The sequence below is a fragment of the Toxotes jaculatrix genome, chromosome 4 (assembly GCF_017976425.1).
Source record: "Toxotes jaculatrix isolate fToxJac2 chromosome 4, fToxJac2.pri, whole genome shotgun sequence".
Taxonomy (NCBI): domain Eukaryota; kingdom Metazoa; phylum Chordata; class Actinopteri; family Toxotidae; genus Toxotes; species Toxotes jaculatrix.
Window position 1 is genome coordinate 26211829 of NC_054397.1, and position 14158 is coordinate 26225986.

The 14158-nt window shown below is 42.7% G+C and overlaps 1 protein-coding gene across 2 annotated transcripts in view; it reads left to right on the top strand.

The window, feature by feature from the left end:
• Positions 1–326: 326 nt before the first annotated feature.
• The window catches only part of sorcs3 (sortilin related VPS10 domain containing receptor 3), a 183657-nt gene continuing 169825 nt past the window's right edge, over positions 327–14158 (top strand). The window contains exons 1-2 of one of the 2 annotated variants that reach the window (XM_041035876.1): positions 327–596; positions 717–1013. In XM_041035876.1, coding sequence (XP_040891810.1) covers positions 327–596; positions 717–1013 — 567 coding nt within the window. Of the gene's footprint in view, positions 1014–14158 lie in introns of both variants that reach the window. The other variant, XM_041035874.1, reaches the window with a different exon arrangement.

Genomic DNA, 14158 nt, shown 5'->3' on the forward strand with positions numbered 1-14158 from the left:
TCTAAACTTCAAACAGTGAGGACACCACGGACAGGGTCTCTCTCTCTCCCTCCCTCCCTCCCTCACTCTCTCTCTCTCTCTCTCTCTCTTCCGGGCGCACACTCGGCAGCTGGCTGCGGTACAGCTCCTCCCTCCTGTGTGGTGGCTTTCCCGACCAAAGATCCTTGGACGTGAACAGTTTCGCTGAAGAGCACTTTTCTGCGCCCCCCCCAAACAACCAGCGGACAATCGAGGCGCCAGTTATTCCATATCGACCTGAGAAAAGGGAGTTAAGGTGTCGGAAAAGGTCTCTAACGGTCCTTCACCCCCCCAAATCTCTGTCAGCGATGGAGACTTGGGCTGGCTTCTGCCCAGGATTGCACTTATCTCTGGGTATCTGGGTGATGATAGCCGCTCTTACCCTGCAAAATGCCCAGGCGGAGATAACTTGCGCATCTTGCCCGTCACCAGTTCAACTTCACCTGGAGAATTTACAGCTGGGGATGCGCACTGATCCGACAGAGGAGCCGAGCACCCTAAAAAACCTCCGAGTAGAGTTTAAGGAACTCGGGGTTACCGACCAAAATATTGGAGTGGACGACGACCATGAGACAGGCGTTTCTGTCGAGGATGTCACCCTGTTCCCCAGAGATGTCAGTTTGGATGGAGTTGGTACAAAGGAAGATACACCAGGGTCCAGTGAAGAAAGTCACCGCGGCAGTGCTACCGAAAGGGAGCCCGAGATGGGTGAGGATGCTGCGCTCCGGAGAGCGAAGAGAAGCGGTCCTGAGTTTGCTGAGTTCAGCGAGAGCAGGTGGACCGGCCGGACCGGAGTGGATGCGAGCGCTCCGGAGGATCGAGGCTCGTTGTTAGAGGGACAGAAGCAGGGCAGGTCCGACTTCAGATGGAACAGGGACGAAGGGAGAGGAAATACCCGGCAGGATGAGCCAAAGCTCACCAGCAGCACTTTCGCTCTGACGGGGGACTCTGCACATAACCACGCGGTGGTCTACTGGTCGGGGCAGAACAGCAGCGTAAGTACCCATGGTTTATTATAAGTTTCCTCTGCATATTCGGCTTCTTCTTTTAACGACTCCACATTTTACACGAACTCTTTCCCGAGAGTGCGATATTTTTAGCAGCTGGGTGAATAAACTCCGTGACGCACAGAGCAGACACTTTGTGCTCTGTCGTGCCGCTGAGTTGTGGTTTACTGTTAACAGGTGCACTGGCAGCTACAGATGCGCACCGACGCGCACTGTTCCCTTAATGCCAGACTTCTGCTGCGTTTGTCAATTGTACTCGACCGCGACCTTTGACTCGCTCACCAATTACGCACGAAGACCCCTCTCTGTTGTTACATTCCTGTCGCTGTTTTGCCACATTATCCAAACCTTTTTCACTTTTCTCTGTCAGTACATGGTCTGATAGTCGTGCATTTTGAGTTTAATATTTAGTTCGTCGTGATATATAGTCTTAGTGTGAAAAATATTTATGATTTATTTGCAGCGAATTGGAGAAATGCTAATGCATGATTCATTCCTCCCCACCGATGCGAGGTTTCTCATCCAAATTAATTGACTGGGGAAGGAGGGAGTCATAAATTATTGCTCAATCTCCAATAACCCCCTCAATTCTTTAGATTATGAATTTCTCCTCTGTGTGACTCCTCATGCTTCCCCTGAATTTTTGAGCTGGCTAAACTGAACGCTTAAAAAAAGACCTAATTAATCGGGGTTTATTGACTGTTTTAGCACCTATTTAATTTTTAAACGTAGTAGGTCACCGCTGCTGGTGTGTGATACTGTTTTTATACTGCACGTAAAAAAGGTGTCAGCTCTGGATGCATTACCACAGACTTTCCAAAAGGGGGGTGTTCAGTGTTTGGAGGTTCAGTCTTACCCCATCTGCATTATCACCAAGGAGGAGATGTGTGCCTCCCTAAAACAATGGTGCCTAATGACATGGAGTCAGGGTTTAAATGCTGTGCTAAATTGTAGAGATTGTGACAGCACTGACATAAAATATAGAAACTGAGGGAAAAATCTCCCTTTTCTTCTCCTTCTTTTTTTTTATTCTAAACGTGAATTCAGAACATTTGGTAATTTCAGGAACACTAGATGCTCAATTTAATCAGAGCCTGAATAAGTTCTCTTGCTCGGTGGGTGCAGGAGGGCAGCATGCAGTTCTTTGAGTACCACAACATTACTGTACAGGTCAAAGACAGGGGCAACCTGCTGCCATAGCATGTGTAAATCTTTGCAACAGCAGTAAATAGCTCTCGCAGTACCACTTACTGGTCTCTAAAATGACACTGACCGCATTCAAGCCCATTCTGCACACAAAATGGATTAAAATCCTGCCCCTCTTACACAAGAGGGCCCTCATAGGAAGAGAATAATGAGACAAAATGAATCAAAGTCATTTACACAACCATGTAAGCTCACAGGGAGCCGATGGGCTCTTCTTTGTGGTTTCACAAGCTTAATTTGTTGTTGTGGCTGCTCCACTCGCTTTATTCCATTTGAAAAAAAAAAAATTCCACATATTCAGTCTTGTCTGAGCTGATTATGACACGGTGCATGAACTTGTTTTTTAACCCGCAGTGAAGACTGGGGCGCTGTGAGTGGAACATGTTTGTGTGTATGTGCATGTGTGTATAACTGCATGAGTGTGCACTGGATGGAGAGGGTGAGGAGGTTATTGTATGCCACCGCCCCTCAGCTTGAAATCTTTAATAATTATCATGACAACTGAGGCCTCTATTTCAAAGTCTTTCTTTCTTGGCAAAAGACAAAGGAAATCAAGCCTGGCCTCTGGAGCATCCTCAAGAGAGGAGATCTCCTACTTAATCTTCATTGTCCATTGGTGCTTGTTCTGGTGATGAATGGGGTGGTAGGACAGGCAGATTGAGCTTAAAGTCCTCTAACTTAACTGCAGCAGTAGTTAGGATAGAGTAAGAGTAAGTGGGTGGCTAACGGAAGGACTAGCTGGTTGGATGGATGATCGGTTTGGCTCAGCCACCTTAATCTTGACTGTCTTTCTGTAGTCCATTGTACACTTTAAGGGCTCCTTCACTTTTTATCTGACTGTGCTACAGAGACTGTCCTCACCAGACCAATAGCAACACTGGTTGTTATTTGGCTAGACTCTTAAAACCACATCCTGTTGGACTAGTGGCCAAGACATATACCAAAAACCACAATACTCCTGGTTCTATTCTTGTGGGGGACAGCTGTTGATCCTTGTCAGTGTTCTCTATTTGTCTTGTCTATTTGTCAGCCATCAAATACACATGAAAATGCCCCCAAAATCATAAAGAAGTAACCTTTGAATGACCAGTGGTTTCATTCGACTAACAAGTTGCCTCTTGTAAATAATGACTGTTTTGTCTGAGTAGCAAAAGCAGCAGAAGCATGATGTCAGGGTGTCTTACGATAATACTGGACATCACTGTTTCCACCCTGTCTCCTGCCAACAGTCAGTGTTGGTTTCTTTTAACCTTGATCATGATTTTTCTTTAACCGTGTTCAACCAAACATGTAGGTCTTGTTTTACTCAACAGGAGTTGTTCCCAAAAGTTGGACCAGTAGTTCCTTTAGCCTGCGTGCGACTCTGACTCTAGACATCGCCACCTGGTTGATCTTATCTCGTCCCACTGTTTTAACCTTGACCACAACCTTTCCATGAGCTTGATCAGTTTTAATGGTGACTACAGAAGTTCTTTTAATCATGACCATGATAGCAGTCTCTAGTTGCTGAAAGTTGGACGCTGAACTATACTCAAGTAGTTCTGTCTTTAACCATGACCATGATCATTTACTAACTCACACCAAGTTGTGGCCTTGTGTCTGACATTGACATGAGAGTTTGCATACCATTTACATTGGTTTCTTTTAATCGCGATCACAAACAATTCCTAACCTTTTCTAAGAAGTTATTTTTTTACCACGACCACAATCTTACCTGAACCTTAACCATTAAGTTTTTGATAACAGTTGTTATACAACCTTGACCTATTGGTTCTTTTAACCATAACCACGATCATCCTCTAACCTTAACCAAGTAGTGGCCTCTGGTGTCAAAATCAGACACTAGAGACACCGCTCGTCTGCATGACTTGGCTGTAACTTGTCTCCTACAGTTTCTCTTAATTTTGACTACAATGTTTCCAACTTCACCATATTGTTGTTCTTTTACCAATGGCCATGACCATTCTTTTACCTTAGCTCCAGGATGTTCTTTACATCTGGTTTCTTTCCAACACCAACAGTAATTTCTTGGTGAACATGACCACAGCCTTTCCCTAAACTTGACTGAGCAGTTATTTTATATGTGACTACGATCGTTCCTATCCTTACCTAAGTAATTTTAATTTGCTAAACCTAACTGAATGATGACCATACAGGTGGTTGATGAGAAAATGTGCACATGAATCACTTTTGTAACAGTTAAATGTGTTTCGAAAGGCATTGACAAACAGTGTTGTTAAGAAGGGTAGTAGATCAGAAAATGCTCTGGCACTGACGTATGACCCGCTTTGTCCTTTAGGTTGGAGGACTTATTGGAACTATGACATTTTATTTTGGTGGAAAATTACTCATCTTGAGGTGCTGTCAAACTGATTGGATGGATGGCCATCATGTGCCCTGTTCCGCTGACCTTTAGCCAAGATACTGAATCCCTGTCTGCTCAACCATTTAAATTCATCAGGACTAAATGCCTAAAATATAAATGTAAATGAATCTCAGTTGGCAGACTGGTATGCTGTTTGGTTGACTGGCCCCTGCATCAACCATAAATTCACAGCCTCTTTGGTCTAGAGACTTTCTCTCAGTCTTATTTCAGCCAGATTGGTCGGCCGTGTCTTGTATTGCTACTACCTCCGGGAGGACTTGACACTGCTGTGGGTTCCCTGGGGAGGGAATGGTGTGTCCTCTGAGGCGTGTACACAAGGCTAATGCACTCTCACTGTCTCTCTGTACCTGTCCAACTTGCTGTCTCTGCCCCCACTGCTCTGCCTCTCTTTCTCTGTCTGTCGTTGTATGTGTTTTCATGTCTCTGCCTCAGGCTTATGCAGGTTACGTCGAAATCTTAACCTTAAATATTCACTGGGAATGCAGAGGTAGCAATGTTGAGACTAACTGTCATTTATCACATCCATGGGCATTATTCCAATGAAGCATCCCTTCAGCAAAGTGACAAGTTCTCTCCTGAAGTATTTTTGAGGCTGTGTAACCCCCCACCCTCAGCAGTCATGAGCATAATGGCATTGTGACTGACAGCTTGAATACAAAATGGATAGCTAGAGCAGTGTCTCTTTTAGTGTGATCTTGAAACATTAATCTCTTCTAAGGGAGCCTTGAGATTTCCTCCCACCAGCATAATCACAGTGAATATGTTCCTTTAAGAAGACCGTGACCATAAATATCAGCATAATTTAGTAGATAGTACAGGACTGGGCGTCAGCTTCTCAGCTGATGAACGCCACATTTTCATCCCTTGATTTTTTTTTTTCATGTCCCATGGCACATGGTGCTGTCTTTGTTGTTCTCCATCCATTGGGGAGGTGAGAAAAAATTAGCACAAGACAGTGGTTTTTAAAGTCTTGAGAACTCACGCAGCGGCAGGTCAGTCATATCTGGCGAGTCATCAATGGAGCTGACTGTGTGTTTGAAATTCCAAATTCCTCTTGAGAACCGGAGGAACACATGCCGACTTTCATGAGTGGCATTTGAAGAGAAAAATGTCATACATCAAAAACACACATATGCTCAGGCAGGAACAGGACAAATACAATATCTGCATTTTTACAGGATGCTGAACAGGAATACCTATCGATTCCTATTTTGAAAGAATCTGACATGCTGCAAAAATTTTGTAGTAGAATACTTCATCAACCTGACTGGCTTCCATTTGCAAGTTATGGTCATTATATGCACCATCTACAGCGTAGAAAGAGCCGAGAGACCCACCATCAAGGACAGAGCCGTGTGCAGCATTCCCAACCACTGTCTCTGCAGCGAGGGGATGTGATTTAGGATGTAGAGGCGGGTCTTGTTACTGCTCACTTTCCATCTACCCATCTCACCCCTCAGCCTAAATTACTGATGGTAATACATTATAAAGTTGTTTCTTTTCTTCCCTCTCTCACTACCCTGGTGGCCCTCTGCTCTGGAGGAAAAGAGAGGGGAAAAAACTAGAATATCATAAATAATGAAGCCCTTCCAGCGGTCCTTATCTCCCTTATCCCTCGATCTCTCCTCCCTCCCTCCTCTAATTAGTGTCTACAAATTTGTTTCCCGTCCCTTGTTTTTTTGCAGTGGAAGTATGATGTCGTGGCAAGAAGCCATGTGCCACAAAACATGAATGGAGAATCCGTCTTGACTGGCCTCCAGAGCTAAACTCTTGGCTGCAGTTCCTGAACAGTTGGGGCTGGGCTGTGACTCACTCTTGACCTCCTGATTCCATGCAGTGTGGTTTTAAAAGCATGTTATATCACTTAATCCTTACTCTGTATGCATAAGCTTTCAATTTCCATGTGTACGATGAGTCACAAAATTTATAGTAGGTCACATTTCATTTCTGGATACCTTAACGTGTAGCGAGGATTTTAGCCATGCAGAATAAAAAGCAACATTTGCTTACAGAGGTTTTGTGTGGGAAGAGCAACAGCAACTAACCACATCAACTGAAATCTAACCAGGAAAATGCGGTTAAGCATAGAATATCAGACTAACACATACCGCTGTCAGAGTCATCCAACCCTTAGGACTGCATACACAAAAATCCAGCTCTTTCTTTTTACCTGAAGTTAACTAGGTCAGCATAATTTTAGACTGCATTTTATTACTCCAGTTAAAGGTCACCGGATACACTTATAAGTGTCACATAATGTTAAAACTCTCCTTAGCACTCTGCACAGAAACGCCACCACATTAAGGAAGCCATTCAGGAAGCCATCCAATCAGGATGCATTGCACCTGCTGCTGCAGCACGCCGCGGATCTCGGATCACATCAAGCTGCTAAAAGCTTTGAAGTTATGAGCACGTGTGTCGTAGAAACCCAGCCAGTCAGACGAGAGGCTTTAACGCTGCGTTCGCCAAACCTAATGGCCTCATTATGTTTCCTGTATGATTGCCACAGTGGCTGAGGCACTGATGGAAGCCACCTCGCTACGACTTCAGAGAGTTGAGGATAATCATACGCTTGGCCACTGATCCTGTTCGGCACTACAAGGGTGTTGACATTATCTGTGTGAGGAAAAGAGTGTGAGGTTGAGAGATGCCTGTGTAAGTACAGTCCTGTTAAAAATTACTGGCACCGCTGAATTCCAAGTACATCATTCAGAATATCTTCAAATAAACCGATTTTGTATAATCAGAATATTTAATAAAATGTCCAATGTTATTGAACAACAAAAGGAAAAAGCACTTTCATGCTGTGAAGTAAAAAATATTGACATGGATGCTGGAACCAATTATTGGCTCCCTTTTGCTGAATTTACATTAGTTATTCAAACAACATAAAAAACAAATAAGACTCACCTGTGCTTAGTTTTCAGTGCTTTCAGTTGTTTCCAGTTTCTATTTTGCAATGACAAAGACAAGAGAGCTGTGTGAAAACATCAGAAAAAACATTACCAGTAAAATTTACAGTTCCAAAGGCTGTAAGGCAATCGCCAATGTTGACATGCTTCCATCGTGTGGTGCTAAGAAGAAACTAAATGAGAGAAGTCTTCAAAGGTTGGTGCGGGTTGTGGAAAGGACAACATGCAAGACATCTTAAGAGCTTCAGGCTGACCTGGAGCAATCTGGAGTGGTGGTTTCAGCCTGTACCATATGCTCACACTAAACCAAGTAGGGCTCCATGGCTGAAGGCCATGAATGACACCACCATTGATGTTTGGAAAACCTTAGATAAGCCACAGTCTTTCTGGGATAATGTTCTATAGACAGATGAAACCAGAGAGGAGCTCTTTGGGAATGCAGTGCGTCAATTTGTTTATAGGTGACAAAACGAAGCCCTTAAGTAAAAGAACACCCTAGCTACAGTGAAACATGGTGGAGGTTCTATCATGCTGGTCTTCAATCTTTCAGAAGGGCAGCGACCCAAAGCACACATTCAGCAGTGCAAAGCAATGGTTGACTGGCCAGCAATGAGCCCTGTCCTGCAAACCTAAAAGGAGCTTTAACATATAGTAATGAGTAGAGTATCAGAATCTACCAGCAGTGGGGATTGGAATTAAGAACCATTTTCAGTTAAGAACTGGTTCCAAATTGTCTGAATTTACTGATAGTCTGCATGTGAGGTGTATAGGGGACATCTGTAAGTTGTAACTGTAAACTGTAAATTGTCTCTGCATGCACATTGGTCACATCCTGCACCACCTACCACCACAAGCAAATTCTCAACCTGTGAGAAACACTGCTCGGCTTCATTTCACAAGGAAAGACGTAAATGCATGTTAATGATATTGGAACATCCCAGTGTCAGATTTAATTTAGTTTCATTTCCATTCTACTCAATGCCCTTACCCCTGGTGGGGTACCCCTTCTTCCCACTGTCTTCCTTTTGATGTCCAAAGTTGGAACATCTGTGGATTGATTTAAGGAATATTGAGCTTTGAGATTTGTGCCTCTGGGGCTTCCAAGTCCCAGAGGCAGAGTGCATCTTGACCTTATCCACCTTTTTTTTTCTGAGCCAAGTGCGATACCTTGTAATGTTGATGTCCCTTGCCATTTCCAAAACACGGGCGAGCCGGGGAGAGCGGCCAGGCGATGAGTACGTAATAATGTCAGACCACAGTGAAGCAATCGCACGCATCACATACTGTGTTTCTGCCTTGGCTTCTGTTTGCTTTTTCTCTTTCTCTTCCTGTCTGTCCTCCTTCAGCAGGCACTGTCCCTCCCACACATTGATATGTATTCACAAGGTCATAGATACACAAAATAGCTGGCACTGAGAGACACACTTGTTCACATGCAAGCAGACAGACAAAAACTTTACTGCACGCATGCACACACGTGAAAAAAAAAAAAAAGAAAGACAAGTCACGCGCTTATACACACAGACATACACACACCCTCAATCATTCTCAGTATCTCTCAGTCGGAGTGAATGGTGTTGTGCCTGGAGGAGGTTGTCATTGATGGAGACTAATGTTGACACATCACACCCCAGGACCTGCAGTCAATTAACACATTGTCTAATTAAAGTGATCTACTGGTTTATCTATGAGAGATTGAAAGTGGCTGTAAAATGGGTCCACGCTGCATTAACTTTACAATCAGGTCTGCTTCTTTATTTCCATTTGAATTTTAATGGTAATAACCTGCTTAAACATCCCCCCATTACCAAACAGATTGTGTAAGCATCTTTCATTGATGGCAGCGGGAGATAGGTGCTCATGATTTTGGATTTCTATTTTCTGTTTAATACCCCTCTCAATCCATGCAAAATACTCCAGCAGCCTCTGTACGTGACTGAACTTCTGACTGTCCATAGCATCTAGCGTGAAACTCAGCCTGAAAAGTTTCCTTTAAATAAATCATCCCTCAAGTCATTTTTTCATAAGTCATTTTCTTCCCCCCAAGGTTTGTGCTTACTTCCTTTGAATGGAAACCGCATTACATTTCTATCAAACACAGTAATTGTCTCTTACTTACCCAGCTTCCATGCTGAGCAGCTTTTAAAATTTTAATGATGCAGAAAGAGTTGTTTGGACTGGCTTGACGGGTATGTTACTAAAGTAAGTCTGCCTCATAACGGACAGTGTGAGTGGTCCTGGACATCAATGAATTGTTAATGCTCATGCTCTTTTATAGGTGTTTTCTGTGAGGGAGGAGCTTCCATTGGAACAGAAAGTACAGTGCCTTCTCATAACCCACCTGAGAAAATACTGTAAACTACACAGAGTAAGATAGGCCAAGGTACTGGTCAATGAATATCGGTGACACTAATATCTCAAGCCTGTTGCATTCAGTGCCCACTGAGGCCCTTTTATAAAGGTATACATTTGTGCTGTGTGCTGTAAAACTGTGTGTGCTATAATTCAATTCACTTAATGCTATGTGTTTTGACACATTTCTGTTGTACAGTTGAAGGTCGTCTTTTGTGGTGGTGATGGTGTATTTACTGCATTATATTGAAAGGCCTTTTTAATAGTTTTTTTTTTTTTCCCACCACAGGTATCAACAACTCTCTAACACTGTCTCATCAACAATTAAACACTAATGTGACCTGGTGATATGGTTGAAAGTCTTTCTCAGTTAAATACATACAGAGTTTTTTTCTGCCGCAGCCTAACATGGTCTGGAATGAGCAGGAGCTTGGTAGCTAATGTTACCAAATCTAACATGGAAGTTGCTCTGTAACTGATATCACTGAGTCAGGTTGCAGGGTCTATGACTTTCTCTATTTTTGCTACTGTTGTACATTATGTTTCAATAAGTACTATTATCACAGACTTGTCAAATGCTGCACAGGCTTGCTTTAAGCCAGCATGGATGAGGAGTCCCTAAAGTGGTTCTCACCTCTTCTGGTGAAAACTGAGGGTTACATTTAAAATTCCAGAACAAGCAAGTAAGTGTATCTTGAGGTGAGATTTGTCTAAATCAAAAAAAAAAACAAAAATAGATTTAAATTTATTACATTACTGTTCCAGTTTATTGCAGTTTTTTTTTTCTGGTCACTCAGTTTAAGAATCACAAAATATCTGCCAATGCGGTATGTTGTTTCAGCTGACAATTACTTTCAAGGGTCTTGGAGAGTTGGCACCTGGATTCAACAGACGACAAACTGTTGCCACCCGTAATCAAGTTTGTTTACCTAATGCGCAGAGGAATGAGGCTGTTGATTTATTTTGCTAGTCAGCGTCTGTCCGGTCTCAGTATGAAGATGAGAGGAGACTGCGTGGTGTCACTGCCAGGTATCACTGCAAGGTATCACTGCAAAGTGTCTGGAAACCAGACTGCAGTTGCAACACAGTAACATTTGTGGTGATAAATGGCTAAGATATGCAAAAGTGCACATTTGTATGCATTAACGTAGGGGGTGTATGCACTTGTCTATGCATGCATAGTATGTACGTGCGTGTGCAAAACCACATACTCTGTTAATGTATGTTGCCGCTAATGGATGTGAGCTGCCACTAGCACATCAAAACCATGCTGTATTAAGAGCTGTCAGCTTTGGCTTATTTAACTGACAAAGCAAGCATCAGAGCTTGAGCTCAAAAAGTTCAGTCTTTATTCATTTCCCCAGTGGGTATTTTGTTTCCAGCAGCTAAATGAAAGTAGAAATACAACACTAGTAAAAACATGCTACAAATTGATATATAATCGTACATAGAATACCCATAATGAAAAAGAAAGTGCTGATGTCTCATCTGCTTTACATTAACCTCAGCAGCTAAATAATCTGTGTTTTTCTTGCTGGTGTAATAAAGTCACCCACAAGTGGCTCCACTTCAACCCTCGTTACATGTTTTTCCACTTTCCACTTTCTACACAAGGAGTGATGCAGAGTAATAAGTGGTAACAGACATGTAATGAAATAAATACCCTTAGTCTGACACTTTTTACATGCCCCAGCTTGTGAGTCTGTTTTTGCCTGCGTCAACAGCACAGTGATTTTCTGCAGTGTGGCTCGTCGTGCTGAGAGCAGCATATAAAAGGCAGCATCAATGAGAGCTTGTTCTTTTTTTTTTAATGTAAAGTGTTATCACTTTTTTTGTAGTAGTTGTAATGAAGAGAGCCTCTTGAATATTCACTATATTACAGTGCCATTTACTGGTGAATAGTGCATTTAGTCATCCCAAAAATGGCACCTTCTATTACATTTCTTGCCTCACAGTAGAAGCTTAAACCTCCTAAATCCCAATAATTCTCAGTGAAGGTAGCTCCAGTGCTGCCCCAGTCCTGTCATAGAGAGACTGATAGTGGGCCTTTACAATCAATGGTGCTCAGTATCATTCCTGGTGTGTCATATGCCTTCAGGCTACAGTGAAAATAAGGCAAATAACTGTTCAGCCACAGCAAGATTTCTTTTGGGTGCTGTATTTTCTTGTGGTTCAGGGACAGAATGAACCTGAATTTATCACTGTTTTTGACATTAAAAATCAATCAATTAATATTATCAGATGACTGGAATGTGACAGGGCTGAAATCATGCCAGGCTTTTTAGCTAAATGTGCTATGACAATGTTAGCAACTAGCTTTTGCAGAAAATTGAACATTGTGCAAGTTACAGGCATAGATTTGTTTTTGCTGTAAGTAAAGTGAATTTTTGAACCTACATTCTGCCAGGTAGCTGGAAACACGACCAATAAATGGTTAGTATTGTGTCTGCTAGTTGTATATACAGTTGTTTGCTAAATTCGTTGTTTTTAGGTAGGTACACGGTGGTGGTTGCGTTAGCTTTTTTTGCTGATCCCCAAATTAATTAATATTGCTTTGACTTTACAAATTTGAATTAAATGTAAGCTAACACTCAGTCTTGTGATACATTTTGTTTCCTGATACATGCATCCCTGTCCACAATGGCATTTATTTATCTTTTTTTTTTGCCCCACAGGGCACCAGTGGCTCCCATTAAGTCCCACAGCATGTTAGCGATAGTAGCCATATGCCAAAGCCCTTTTAATTATCACACATTATTCCAGAGGTGTCACAATATGATAGCAGGAGCATTAGCTCAGGCTTGACCTTTACATCAGGGAGATGAACAGAACCATGACCAAAAAAATATGGACGAAGCCTGTAAAATGCCAACATCGGTGAGATAATCTTTATTTGGCAAACACCTGGATTCACCACAAAACACATGCAGTGATTATCTGGTAATTTGGCACCAGACCACATTGCATGTCTCAGACAAAACAAATGGGGGACGATTCATTTAAATTCATCGTGTCTGGGCCTTCAATACAATATGCCTGTGCGGTCTGGGTTGACCATGGCTCTCTCCTTAACAACGAATATGTTATTGTATAATCTTCAAAAGTAAGTCAGTTATATAAAATTTAATGAATAATGAATAATGCCCCATTTTCACCGTGTGGCCTGCCCAGACTCTAGTCGTATCAATTATCTTGAAGGGGATAGATCTCATTCCAGTTCCTATCTGATGTTTAACATGTCAGTATAAAGACATAATGGAATTTAAATGAGACCACTCAAATTGAAGCAATGATTTGTTGCATGGAGAGTGCTCTGTAGCAACTTTATTTAATGAATTCAATTCGGTTCTGTGCGCTGAATTCTGACTCACCTTCTACATGTGTAAATCTGGAGTGAGCAATAATGTTCATTATGTATCTATACATTCAGCTGGCTGCTTACTGGGCTAATCCCCTCTGTTTTGAACACATGTACACAGACTCTGATATAATAAGTGATGGGTTATAAAAGCAACAGGCCTGGCTGTTTTCTTGCTCACAGTGTTTATCATTTGAAGCCGATATCCCACTGATAAGTGCTGGGAATGCAGATAGGAAAGCAGAAGCTGTGTATGATTATTAACATTCGCCGAGGTAGGGCCACGAGTGAAGGCATCGCTACATCATCCAGACCAGTGAGATGGATGAGAGGAGCGGGGGCTGAGGGAAACTAGGCCTTGTTGGGAACCCACAGAGTATCATGCAGCTCTGAAGAAACCCAGCCCAGGTAATTATCACATTGCGCCACTTAAATACAAATGAACAGGCTTTTTCACAGCAGAGAGCAGTTTAATCAAGTGTGTTTGTGTGTGTGTGTGTATTTTGGTTTGTCCTCTGCCTGTTCCTGTATGGTTTTTTTTTTGTGCCTTTAGCACATTAGCCCACCACCTTTCCTGAAACAGAGCATAACACTTGTACTCGGTCCGTCATTTTCATGTGGAGGCGTCTGTTTTGTGCGTTCTCGTCAAACAAGTGTTCCTCTCAGTCCACCGCTGTGTTTCCCATCGGCAGCCTGGCACGGCATGCAGCCTGTAGTGAAGGAGGCTGACTCTTCCTGTCATTCCCGTGGTCCCACATTTGCCGCCTGTCTGCCTGCCGGCTGCTCCTTAGGCAGTGCCTTTGTCCATCACTAGAGGGAGTGGGTAGCCTAAAGAATAATGAAGTGTAATATGACAGGAGGACAGAGGGAGAAGTGCAGGTAGAGACCAATGATTAATCATTACTCTTACTTTAGAGCT